Below are 13,211 nucleotides of genomic sequence, written 5' to 3' on the forward strand. Positions count from 1 at the left end.
CTGCCCGGCTTTGGGCTCTTTACTTAGCCAGGCACAGCCTTAGCCTTCTCAGCTGCAGTATGTCCATGACAAATACCTTTTACCTAGAGTCCTCGTGAGACTTAGATATGATAATTCATGTGCTTGTTCAAAATGGAAGCCTAATAGGTGGTTCTCATTGTTCATGCTATACTTTATGTGCCTTATTCATCCTCATTCTCATATGAGTATGCAGTGGATTTTTCCAGTGACTGCACGATGTGTTGTATTGTGTTGCAACAGACTGAATGGAGAAGCAGGTATGAGAATCCAGCTGTCTTTTATTAACCCAGGCTCAGAAGCAATTTGTAAAAATTTAAACAATACTACTCTTCTCACTGAATTCTTATTTTTGGAAAACACTTATAAAGGCAAGAGGAAAAAATATTAAGAGTAAAAAAGAAAAAATACATGTGATGAGTTCGTTATTGTCATTTGTCCATAAATAAATATGTGGAATTTGTGAATAAGTATTTAAATATGCCTCATTTTAAATTTTTTAATACGATATTGACAGATATCACCCCCATAACCGAACATTTCTTAGGGGCTGTAATAATTTTTAGGAGTTGCAAAGGGATCTTGAAACCCAAAAATTTGAGAACTGCTAATTTAGAAACCTGAGAGTGGGATCCAATGGGCTGGTGTCTACTTCTCAGAGTCCAATGTACATCGAAGATTTTAATAAATAGACTTTCTTTTCTGGCAGCTGACATGTAGCTGAAGAGGTGAGCTTGTGGGAGGGAATGATAAGGGGAATTAGGACTGGGGACTTTAAGGGAAATGATAAGCCTGGAAAGGCTGGTTTTAGAAAGGGCTAAACCTCTCAATTCAGTTTTTTCTGCCATACCATACTGCTTTCTAAGAGTGCTTTAGGATGAAAGATTGATAGCATATTCTAAGAATTATTTGTTTTATAGACTTTATCATGCTTTTGGCATGTAAAGTGTTCACTGGGGACTATTCCTGGAAAGAGTCTAATTATAGAAAGTTTTGTCACCACTTGACCCTTAATATGGAAGGACTGAAGTTCAACTGACTCAGTTTAAGTTCATTCACGTTCCAAGCAGCTTTAGGATAGAAAATCAGAGTCTTCTTTATTTAAAGCTTCTCTCTAAAATCCTGTAGAGGGGGCTTTTGTTAATTTGTGGCAAGTTCTAAAGATTAAAGTGATGGTGTTCTTTCCCTACTCTTCCTTTTTTGAAATACTTTTAGAAAATTTGCTAATGTGATTGCCAACTAGCGATCACAAGTCAAGGCATGTGTGACAGTTTGTTTTTCAGTCTGCACGTTCTAGTCATGGTCTGAGGTATTTAATATTGTCTTTTTCTAGCCCTGAGTTTTTTTTGTTTTTTTTTTTTTTACAAAAAAAATATTGGCAAAAGAAAGATTAAAGGCTTTAAAAAGAAACAAAAACAAACTCCTACATTCCAAGGTGTGCGTGCTCAGTGCTGAGTCTGTCCAACTCTTTGTGACCCCATGGACTGTAGCCCACTAGGCAACTCTGTCAATGGGATTATCCTGGCAAGAATAGGGGAGTGGGTTGTCATTTCCACCTCCAGGCAATCTTCCCCCACCCAGGGATCCAACCTACCACTCATGCATTGACAGGTGGATTCTTTACCACCTTGGGAAGCCCCAAGGTAAATTTTGCGTAATAAAAGAATTCTTTTGCATTGTCACTTGCACTTTCAAAGGTTTCATTTTAATGCAGTCTGATTCTATTACACCTTTTGTAGTTAATTGGAATAGTCTGCTAATTACTGTTATTCCCTAGATAAGGTTGCCAGATAAACTAAGCTAAGCTAAGTTAAGCGAAAGTCGCTCAGTCCTGTCCGACTCTTTGCGACCCCATACAGTCCATTGAATTCTCCAGGCTAGAATAAGTGGCCTCTCCAGGCGATCTTCCCAACCCAGGGATGGTTGGGCGATCTTCCCAGCCCAGGGATGGAACCCAGGTTTCCCGCATTGCACAGGTGGATTCTTTACCAGCTGAGCCACAAGGGAAGCCCAAGAATACTGGAGTGTCCCTTCGCCAGCGGATCTTCCCCACCCAGGAATCAGACCAGGGTCTCCTGCATTGCAGGCGGATTCTTTACCAACTGAGCAATTAGGGAAACCCTGTCAGATAAAATACAAGGTAAATTTGAATTTTAGGGAAACAATGAATCATTTTTTAATATGCGTGTCATCAATATTGCATAGGATAATGCTTATATTAATGAATGATTGGTTGTTTATCTGAACAACCAATTGGTTGTTTGAATTTAACATCCTATGCAATAATTTTGCTAAATTTGGCAACCCTTACCTAAGCACAAACTGGTTCTGTCTTTACTGAGCATTATCCAGAACAGATTGTATTTCAAACGGTTTTATAGTTAAAGACAAAAATTTAATTTTCTCAGTGAAACAGTGATTAGGTGGTATGGTAAAATTGTTTCTTTGTGTAGAACAGAAGGGTTAATTCTCAGAAACAGAGTCCTGAGACTAGTGTCGGGCTTGCAAATCCTGTTTTGCTGCTTAGTTTGGGAAACTCTCTTCTTATGGGTAAACTGGCTCCACCCAGCTGCTGAAAAAGAGATACGAGTTGTTAACAAAACCGGAAGCTGGATAGGCTGCCTTTGCTTCTCAAGGTAAGTGTCTCCTGTTTTCTTTCTGCCAGAGCTTTTTGTAAGGCACTTAAGAATTAATTCCAGCTCCGTGACTGTACTGAGAGAGCAGTCGCTTGTGCTGACCCGGGCTGCTGGAGACGCAGGGTGGATGTCTTATTAACGAACTGTGTTCTGGAGCTTGTGAGCTTGTGTTGAGCTAATGAGTGTTCGCTAAGGAGTTAGGTTAATAATATGTCCCATGACTTTGACTACGGAGCTTTAATCCCATGAAAAGGGTGATTGTAAGTAGAGACATGTTTGGGATCATGAAAAGCCCTGACTTTATTCGTGCATCAGTGTTTAGTCCTTAATTTTTAGCAATGGAAACTCCCTTTTTACTTAACCTAATGGCATACTTTATTTGATCTTTAAAGTGTCTTTTAATTTAGGAATCTTAGCTCCCCCACCCCTAGCTCTGGTGTGCTTTAGAATTTCAGAGAGGCTCTGGGGTGACTAGGTGTTACCTCTGCCTTTAATTTTTTTAAATATCTTGTCATGCTGTCCTAGGGGCAAAGGGGGAGTTTTCAGTTTGTAAATGTATTATCAGAAATAATTCTTTATAAAGCTAAACTTTTAGTTCAGATATTTTCTTTCTCTGAATTAGAGAAAAGGTGGAAGAAAGCTTTGAATGTTTACTTGGATAGTGCCGAGGTGGGAGGCTAAAACTCGGTCTGTTGATTTACTGAAAATAGTGAAGGACTTTTTTTTTTTTTTAAGGGGATGAGTTCTACTAAGTCTTTTAATAAGCCAGTATGTTGATTCTTTTTGCTGACTGTACCCTCTGTTTCACACCTGTCTACTTAGGTAATGTCAGATTTTCTGGAATCACACTACTGCATTGCATTGAGTGCTATTTTCAAGGTTGTCTGCTCAGTTATTGTGAAAGGAAATCAAGGAGTAGAATGCCTTTGCTTCTTTAAGACAAGTCAACCTGTTGTGGCAGAAAAATGCATTAACATGTTTTATTAGCAAAACACTACAGCTTATGGAGCTTCCCAGAAGAGACCAGTTATTTAAGGTTGGCAGAATTAGGCAATATTCCAAGGAAGAAAGGATTTTATGCAAGATCTGGTTTGTGGTAGACACTCTGCTAAATGTTTCACAGATGTTATTTTGTTTAATCTTCATCAAGGCCCAAATAATTTGCCCAAGGTCAGTCACTAAGGTGGTGCCTGCTGGATTCAAACCTAGGTCTATGTGATTTCAGAGTCCTTACTACACACTGTCTCATAGGACAGAGTGGTTGATAGCATTTTAAATGGACCTTCAAAGAGGTGTGGAGGTTTTATGAAAACAAAAACAAACAAAAAACAGTAAAAGTAATATAGAATATTTGAAAATTGAAAAAAGATTCTAAACATCTTGCAGTTTATTTAATGTTTCTTTACAGTCTTCACATATGCATGTTTGTAGTCTATTTTTAAATTACAAAGCACTGCATGCTTTAAAAAATATACACAATTTAAAAAGGATTAAAAAGAAGTCCACTCCTCTTCCCATATTGAAAACACTTTCCTAGGGGGTAGCTGCTATTGAGAATGGTTAAAAGATGGTGTTTTTTCTTTTCTCTTTTCTTTTGTATGTAACTTAAGTATTCTTTTGTAGTATGTTGTTTTCATTCCTCACTATGGCGTGAGCATGTCTCTGCCTAAGTGTGTGCAGACTCATGTCTTAGGATTTTGTGAAAAGAATTTATATTTGCAAAGCATTTAAAAGAATTCCTACCTCCTAGAAAGCAGTCAGTAATTATTAGCTGTTATTCCTGTCATTATTTACTCTATTTCATTCTTTTAAATGGATACACAGTATTTTATTTTTTAAAGCAGAGTTGATTAACAATGATGTGTTAGTTTAAGTGTAGAGGAAAGTGATTCAGTTATATTTATACACATATATACATTTATATGTATCTATTCTTTTCCCTTATAGGTTATTACAAAATATTGAGTATAGTTCTCTGTGCTATATAGATATCCTTGTTGATTACTTAAGTTATACATAGTGGTGGGTACACATTACTTTAGAGTTTGGGGACAGCATAGAATAAGGGGCATCCCAGGTGACTCAGTGGTAAAGAATCCACCTGCCAATGCAGGAGACACAGAAGACACAGGTTCAATCCCTGGGTTGGGAAGATCCCCTGAAGGAGGAAATGGCAACCCACTCCAGTATTCTTGCCTGGGAAATCCTGTAGACAGAGGATGGGCCACAGTCCATGGGGTGGCAAATAGTTGGACACGACTGAGAGACCAAGCGTGAGCATGCATAGCATAGAATATATTTGTAACCACCTAAATTGTCTTACATTTTTGTTATTACAAATAACCCTTGTACAACTGTGTGGACTTTTCTTTTTCTTTTCTAAAAATTGAAGTATAGTTGGCCTACAATATTATGTTAGTTTCAGGTATACAACAGAGTAATTCAAATTTATATAAAATATACTCCATACAAAGTTTTTTAAAAATATTGACTGTATTTCCTGTGCTGTTTGTTGTGTGGATTTTTTTTTTTTTTTTGTAGGATAAATTCCTAGAAGTGAAATTCCTTAGTCAAAGGTTAAACATATTTTAGTTCAGTAGGAAATTGTTACATTTCCTCCAAAAATATTGCAGTGATTTACACTCTTCACTGTATGACAGCACTTACTTCTCCACATCCGTGCTTATATTGTATATTACCAGTCTTTTGCATTTTACGTGAAATGATAGGCAACTTACCTCTTTTTTTTTTTAAACAATGTTCAGATATTTTTGTATGTATTTTTACCCCCCATTTAACATATCTCTGTTTTGACATGGGTAGGGATTTGATGTGTAGCATAATGGAGGTCCCAGTTAGAAGATAGAACACGGGTAGAAAAAAAGTGAAGCGCCTGTTCCAGAAGCAGGTACAAATGGTACATTGTTGTTGGAGCACGGATTGGGTTGAATACACATTAAATGCCTAATGCTTTTGTCCTTAACTGAGTAAGTCCTGAGAAGCTGTAGAAGGTTTTTGGAGAGAGGAGTGATGTAATGAGAATTGTGCCTTAGGGAAATGATCTTGTGATGTTTTGTAGGACAGATTAGAGTGGAGATGCAGAAACAAGGAGGCAATGGAAAAGATTTCACTAATCTGGGTGACAGATAATGAAAGCTTTATGTTTGAAGGTGTTGTTGGAATGGAAAGCAGCAGACAGATATAATAGAATGAAGGGTAGATGAGAGAAGCTGAAGGGATAAATAGGCAAATGGAAGAGTAGAGGTGGAATCTGCTGAGCTTGTTTGGAAATTGGGGTCCCGAAGAGTGTTTGGAGCCAAATCTTGAGAATTTGGGATTTCAAATCTGTTGACTAGAAATGTTGATAAGCCACCATCAAAATAGGAAACTCAGATGCAAGAGCTAGTTTGGAGGAAAAAGTAATGAATTTCATTTCAGAAAAAAATGAGCTTATTGTCATCCAAACAGAAATCTATAGATACTTGGAAATCTGAGTCGAAGCATTATGATTTGGGAGGGGGGCAAATGAAAGATTTGGGAAATATTATTCAGGGGTGATAACTGAGGCTATGGAAGGGATAGCCTGTAGAGAAATGCAGGGGTCAAGAGAAAAAGTCTTGGGGATGGATATCTCTTTAGTAGTGAAGAATCTGCGTGCTAATGCAGGAGCTACAGAGGACGTGGGTTCAATCCCTGGGTCAAGAAGATCCCCTGGAGAAGGAAATGGCAACCCACTCCAGTATTTTTTGCCTGGAAAGTTTTATGGACAGAGGAGCCTGGTGGGCCACAGTCCATGGGATCGCAGAGTCAGACACGACTGAGCAGTGAGTCACACACTGTGCGTCCAATGACAATGACATCGTCATGTAAGAGAAAAAGCTTTCTGATGATGCTGTGATTAGGAGAATCAGAATTAGATTGTGGAGCTTCCGGTTCTTTCTCTTCAGTGGTTTACCTTTACCTTTTCTTTTCCTTAAACTCTAAATTCTTTTCAACCATTTTCGGTTGTCACACCTGACAGATCTCAAATTGACTGTCAATGTGCCATTTTTTTTTAATGCTCTTTGTTTTTTAGAACCTTTACCGAAAATGTCATAACTCCAATTGTTAATTTTAAAAAATCGTTTTTCTCTGTACTTCCTGCTGTGAAAATGGAGTCTGAAACATTTTTATCTGGGGAAGTGGAAATACTTGACCTGGTTTTCAGTTTCTCTAAAATTTGAGATTTAGCTATCAAAGTCAGTTTAACTCTTGATATTATGGAAGCTTTCTATGAAGGTGAAGTTAAATTACTGGCAAGAAGGGGAACACATTTTCTGAAATATTTCAAAAGGCTTGAACAAATTAAATGCAGATGAAAGAAACACATGGAAATCTCAATTGTTTAACCACAACGGTGTTCATCAGAAGAATTTAGCGCATAATGGCGATATGGAAAGTGACTAGTGATTATAAATGATGGCAATTACCATGTATTGATGGTGTTTTTAAGCATTATACTAGTTGTTTTTGTATCCATTGTTTCAGGGGCTTTAGTTTTATGAGAAAAATCTCTACATTGCTTCTCAGACTCATATAGTAGACCCAGCATTCTGAATAAAGTAGGCTAATTTTGATTTCTCATTTGTCATAATATGCCCCCACTCACATTGTTTGTTGTGAAATTCGGATTCTCGCTGCACCTTGCAGATCCTCTCTCTCAAAGGAGGGAGCAAAGATTTGAAGTGAAGAGAATCCAAATGTTGGAGGTAGGTTTGGGTTCTAATCCTAAAAGTGCTCAGGGTTTTGTGTACATTTCCTGGTCTCAGATTTTCATCTCTAAAATGATGCTTGTTGTAAGGATTGTGTTAGATGTAGTCTCTACTAGTTTATCACCAAATGTATGTTTCTTTTTCTTCTTTTTCACACTATGTCCCCTTTCTTCCCCCTTCTATAGTAAAACTAACCCTTTCATTTCTTATTGCTATAGAAATTTCATTGCTTTCTGTGTATCTCTTGTGCTTAGTCTTATCTGATTTTGTCAATCTCCTTATCCTCTGGTTCTACCTACTTTTCTAAAACTCTTCATGCCTAGCTCTGCCACTGTAAGGCGAACACCTATGGGTATCTTTAACCCCAGTCCCTCTAGCTTTTGGTCATAGGCTTAACAGTTTTGCCCTAGCTCCTAGATGGAATGCTGAAATTACATGTACTGTGTCCCAAAATTAATTTATCACTCAGCTTGGAATTTCAATTTAATTTTTTAATGGAAACATTATTAAAAAATGGTGGTTCTGTTTCTAGGCCAAAACATAAACAAAAGCATGTTTAACTTATAAGCAAATTGAAAAATTTTATACTTATAACAAAATAAAAGAAAATGATGCCATTGTAATTTTAGTTAATAAAATAAAAGCAATATTGAATAAAAAGTAGTTATTAATTTTAAACATTATGGAATGTGCTTTATGGAAATTCTGAAAGGAGCATTCAAGTGCTTTAGGGATTGCAATGTTTTTATATTATGGTTACGATGAAATAAATATTCATATTTTATGCCAGACAAGTGAAAGTGAAAATGTTAGTCACTCAGTCATGTCTAACTCTTTGTGACCCCATGGACTGTAGCCTGCCAGGCTCCTCTGTCCATGGAATTTTCCTGGCAAGAATACTGGAGTGGGTTGCCAGACAAGGAACATTTAAATATAAACTTTTCTCTGCCCCTTTTGGCCACCTATCTCCCCTCTAGTGTGCACTATGCATTTGTATTATGGGTTAACCAGACAAATGCCTCCTCAACAGTAAAGATCGATTTTTCTTCTGGCACCAGTCATGTTACTCCTTTAAAGATAACATTCCTTTCTCAATCCAGTAAGGGGTTGATTATCCGAGGTTGATTATCTTGTACATGCAGACATCTTTGGTGAAATCAGATGGTGAAGAATTCACCTGCAATGCAGGAGACCCACGTTTGACCCCTGGGTTGGGAAGATCCCCTGGAGAAGGAAATGGCTACCCACTCCAGTATTCTTGCCTGAAGAATTCCGTGGACAGAGGAGCCTGGTGGGCTATGGTCCATGGGGTCGCAAGAAACAACTGAGTGACTAACACTTTCACTTTTGTGTATGAAGCCAGTATATTATTTCTCCTAAAGATAGCGATTGATGTAAAACAAACTGGTCAGATGACCTGGGGAAATACTGGGTTGCACCTGATGAAAGTCTTTAGCTTAAATACTTACTGATGTCCTTATTAATGTTACTAGCTATATTATTTGTATTCTGCCTATTTTACATGACTATTGTTTCTTGCACTACCAAATATGTCACTGACCTAAGGTAAATTTAGTGATGATTAGGAAACCTGAAATGATTGACCAACTATGTAGTACTATAAGCTCAACGATTATAAGTGCAACTCTAGTAGTGGGAAGAAGCAACAAAAAGGAACCATTTCCTGGACCATAACAGACTAGTAAGACAGGTGGTTTGGAGACTTTTGGCTACTGTTAACTGGGCTTAGTTCAGTAATAGCACATTGAGAGCCTATCAGTGAAATCCTTGCTGGTCTGGGAATGAGCCTTCCTACTACCAGGGGGCAAATTTGTCACAAAATGCTTACTAAACCTTAGTTGAAGTTAAGACCGAAAGGGAAGGGATTGGAAAGAATGTTGCCCAACTTCAAAATCAAGTGATCAGCTGCTTCAGTCGCTGACCTATGGTATACCCTGAAAGAAGTTCACAGTGAAGATCAGCATGAGGCACTCTGTGCTCTGGGAAAACTGGCAGGACAGGCCTGCAGATAGATATTTTTAGGGGAAAATTTTAAGAACCCAGTTTCTTGCATCTTCCCATACTTAGAGGAGCACTAAAATCATTCACTGAGATATCTCCTCCTTGAGAAAAACAGTAACTTTTACCAAGATGTGTACATGATTGCACATACCCTCCTCTCTAAAAATCACGTAATACTGATCTCTCCCTTTACCTTGTTAGAACAGTTTTCAGATCTCTAAAGAAAGCTAATTTACTAGCCATATTTATAGTTTTTGTTCAGGTTTGCAAATGATATAATACAGAATCAGACTTTTTTCCATTGCATAAGTCCATCTCTATCTCCAAAATCCTCCTTGTGGCTTGGCTTATTTGTCTCTTCTATAGTTCTGAGAACTCTCCTTTTTTTTTTTTTTTAAAAAAAAAAACCCTGAAATCCCTGATCCTCCTAAATTAGAACTTTCAAGACTGAACTTTAATGGTCTGGTCTGTATGTGCCGTGAAATAATGTTTTCAAATTGCAGATTAGAGTCATTGATAGATTATGAAATAACAATTCAGTTGGATGTGACCAGGGCTTCCCGGATGGCTCAGTGGTAAAGAACCTGCCTGCCAGTGAGGAAACATGGATTCAATCTGTGGGTCAGGAAGATCCCCTGGAGAAAGAAATGGCAACCCACTCCAGTATTCTTGCCTGGGAAATCTCATGGACAGAGGAGCCTGGAGGGCTATAGTCCATGGGGTTGCAAAAGAATGGACATGACTTAGTGACTAAACAACAACAAGAAGGATGTAACAGGATAAAAAAAAATGAAGGAATAGAAAATATATGAGTTTATCATGTGTGATAAAAGTAAATGATGGCTCTTGAAATGTTTGTAAGGTCATAAAGATATTTCTTAACTTTGGGTGTGATAAAAAAATTAAAAATACCCACAAGATATAGCAAAAAATATTTTTATATTTTTTATAGTAAACTCTTCTGGTTTTTACTTTTTTGTGACTTTTCATAATTGAGAAAACCTTTTTACTTGATACCTATGCTTTAATTAAATCTCTTAGTGCCTACACTTATTTCCTGTTTGATGTGGAGTAGGTGTTACTGGCGACTTCCCACAATTTTTTGTGTCTGTGTTAACTTTTGAACTCCTTTGATGCTTTCATTTAAAATAAGTGACTGGTAATAAAAGCTAGAGCTTGAATGAAATATAACTAGGCTTGATTAGTTATTTGCTAGCTTACTCATCTCACATGGTTTTCAAAGATGTGCTTTCCTCCGTATTTCTTTTTTCTCATGTTCTTGGAGTAACACAGTTAAAAGATGTCATGACTGCTTTATTTAAAATTATCCTTAATTAACACATAATCCTTTTTCTTACATATATTTTCAATTGAATTCTTTTTATTTTATCTGAATTTTACTTTGTTGTAATAAATATGTTGTCTTGATTAATCTCTGTAGTTCACAGTCACAATAATAATAATTACATATTCATCTAGGTACAAGAGCTTAGTATTTAAATAATAAAGTTTATTTTCATGTGAGACATATGTAGAGTGTGGTAAGTGTTAGTCGCTCAGTCATGCCCAACTCTTTGCAACCCCATGAACTGTAGCCTGCTGGGCTCCTCTGTTCATGGAATTCTCCAGGCAGAAATGCTAGAGTGGGTAGCCAGTCCCTTATCCAGGGGGATCTTCCTGACCCAGGGATCAAACCCAGCGTTCCTACACTCCAGACAGATTCTTTACTGCTGAGCCAGCTGGGAAGCCCAGAGCATGTAAAGGCAGTCATTTTACCTTTTTACTAAGTACCTGTCTTTCAGGCAAGAAAGAAAACTGTATAAATCTCGTCAGGTTTGGTAATTTTTCAGTTAGAGAATCAGGATAATCTCTCTTTTAACCTTTTAAACTAAGAGGTCTGTCATCCTGGGATGACAAAATCCAAGCTCTGGTATCTTTTCTTTAGTTCTCTATATCATGCTCATGGTAGAATGTGAATATTAAAAACCTGTAAAAATCATACAAAATTGGTTGGAGTTTTTCCAGTGCTTGAAGGGTGGTCTTGTAATATAATAGCTCATTATCCACCTTCCACAGCTTTAGCTTAAATGTTTTCACATATAACTCTTTATTCCTTTTCATAACTGTGCAATCTTGTTAGCACAGATTGGTTAATGAATTAACATATTATTTTTAAAAAGTTGTTCCTTAAATCATTAATTGGAAAATTGTCAATGCCCATTGGAATGAAAATAGACTTTACCTTGAATGGTCAGTATCTGACCAAGGACAAAGAAATTGCTGTCTTCTATTTCTCTGTCTGACCTTGTTATATTTTCCTAATGAATGGCAGTAGTGAATGGTGTCTTAGTCACTTCCCTTTCTCATTTTATACAGCATGCTCTGATAATTCCTAGTATGCTTTTCCACTTCGCTTTCCTAAAATTGTAATGTTAGGATTGGACCTGGATTTATTCCAGTTCAGTTGTTGTGTTTTGCAAATGAAGAAACTGGAACAGAGATTAAATGAACTGACTGATGTTATTCAGCTACTAGATGCATGTATGCTGTTGCTCAGTCGTGTCTGACTCTTTGCGACCCCAGGGTCTGTAGCCTGCCAGACTCCTCTGTCCATGGAATTTTCCAGGCAAGAATACTTGAGTGGGTTGCCATTTCCTCCACCAGGAGATCTTCTCTTGGGTCTCCTGCACTGACAGGTGGATTCATCAGTTCAGTTCAGTTCATTTCAGTCACTCAGTCGTGTCCGACTCTTTGCGACCCCATGAATCGCAGCATGCCAGGCCTCCCTGTTCACAGCAGAGACTAAAAATCTTGTTTCCACTTTCACCTGACACAAAATCACTGACAAATAAATATTAGTTAAATCGAACTAACTATTCACTATAGTGAATATATTCACAGTATTCACAAACAAACTTTTCACTATACTATTCTTTAGGTGAGGCACATTTCGCATTTAATTTTCATAATAACTTGGCCAAGATCACATGGTTAAAATAATGACCTTGATCCTCTCCAGTAAATCTTGTATGGCCTTAAAAGCTGGTCTGCATTAACAAAAGGATCTGGAAGCCACGTTTGAACAGAAAATTTTTCTATTGCTTCAGCAGTTATTTTCTTAAATATTGTTTCCTATAGTAATTAACTATTTTCAGAGTTACTGCAGAGGATGACTGCAGCCATGAAATCAACAGACGCTTGCTCCTTGGAAGGAAAGCTATGACCAACCTAGAGAGCATATTAAAAAGCAGAGACATTACTTTGCCAACAAAGGTCCGTTTAGTCAAAGCTATGGTTTTTCCTGTAGTCGTGTATGGATAAGAGAGTTGGACCATAAAGAAAGCTGAGCACCAAAGAATTGATGCTTTTGAACTGTGGTGTTGTAGAAGACTCTTGAGAGTCCCTTGCACTGCAAGGAGAGATCAAACCAGTCAATTCTAAAGGAAATCAATCCTGAATATTCATTGGAAGGCCTGACGCTGAAGCTGAAACTCCAATACTTTGGCTACCTGTACGAAAAAATGACTCAATAGAGAAGACCCTGATGCTGGGAAGATTGAAGATAGGAGGAGAAGGGGATGACAGAGATGAGATGGCTAGATGGCATCACCGACTTGATGGACATGGGTTTGAACAAGCTCCGGGAGTTGGTGATGGACAGAAAAGCCTGGTGTGCTGCAGTCTATGTGGTCACAAAGAGTCGAACAAGTCTAAGCAACTGAACTGTACTGATTTTCAGAGTTATGCTTTTCCTCTGAGTCTACAGAGAAATCTTTGCTGTTGT

General features: G+C 37.6%; 1 protein-coding gene across 2 annotated transcripts in view; it reads left to right on the forward strand.

Moving 5' to 3' along the window:
- The first annotated feature begins 2,516 nt into the window (after window positions 1-2,516).
- The window catches only part of FRRS1 (ferric chelate reductase 1), a 53,012-nt gene continuing 42,317 nt past the window's right edge, over window positions 2,517-13,211 (forward strand). Inside the window, exon 1 of one of the 2 annotated variants that reach the window (XM_043877916.1) lies at window positions 2,517-2,654. Coding sequence is in view for 1 of the 2 variants with exons in the window: in XM_043877915.1 (XP_043733850.1) it covers window positions 2,900-2,914 (15 nt within the window). In the remaining variant the exon portion in view is untranslated. Of the gene's footprint in view, window positions 2,655-2,803; window positions 2,915-13,211 lie in introns of those variants that run through there. The other variant, XM_043877915.1, reaches the window with a different exon arrangement.

The sequence above is a fragment of the Cervus elaphus genome, chromosome 20 (assembly GCF_910594005.1).
Source record: "Cervus elaphus chromosome 20, mCerEla1.1, whole genome shotgun sequence".
Classification (NCBI taxonomy): domain Eukaryota; kingdom Metazoa; phylum Chordata; class Mammalia; order Artiodactyla; family Cervidae; genus Cervus; species Cervus elaphus.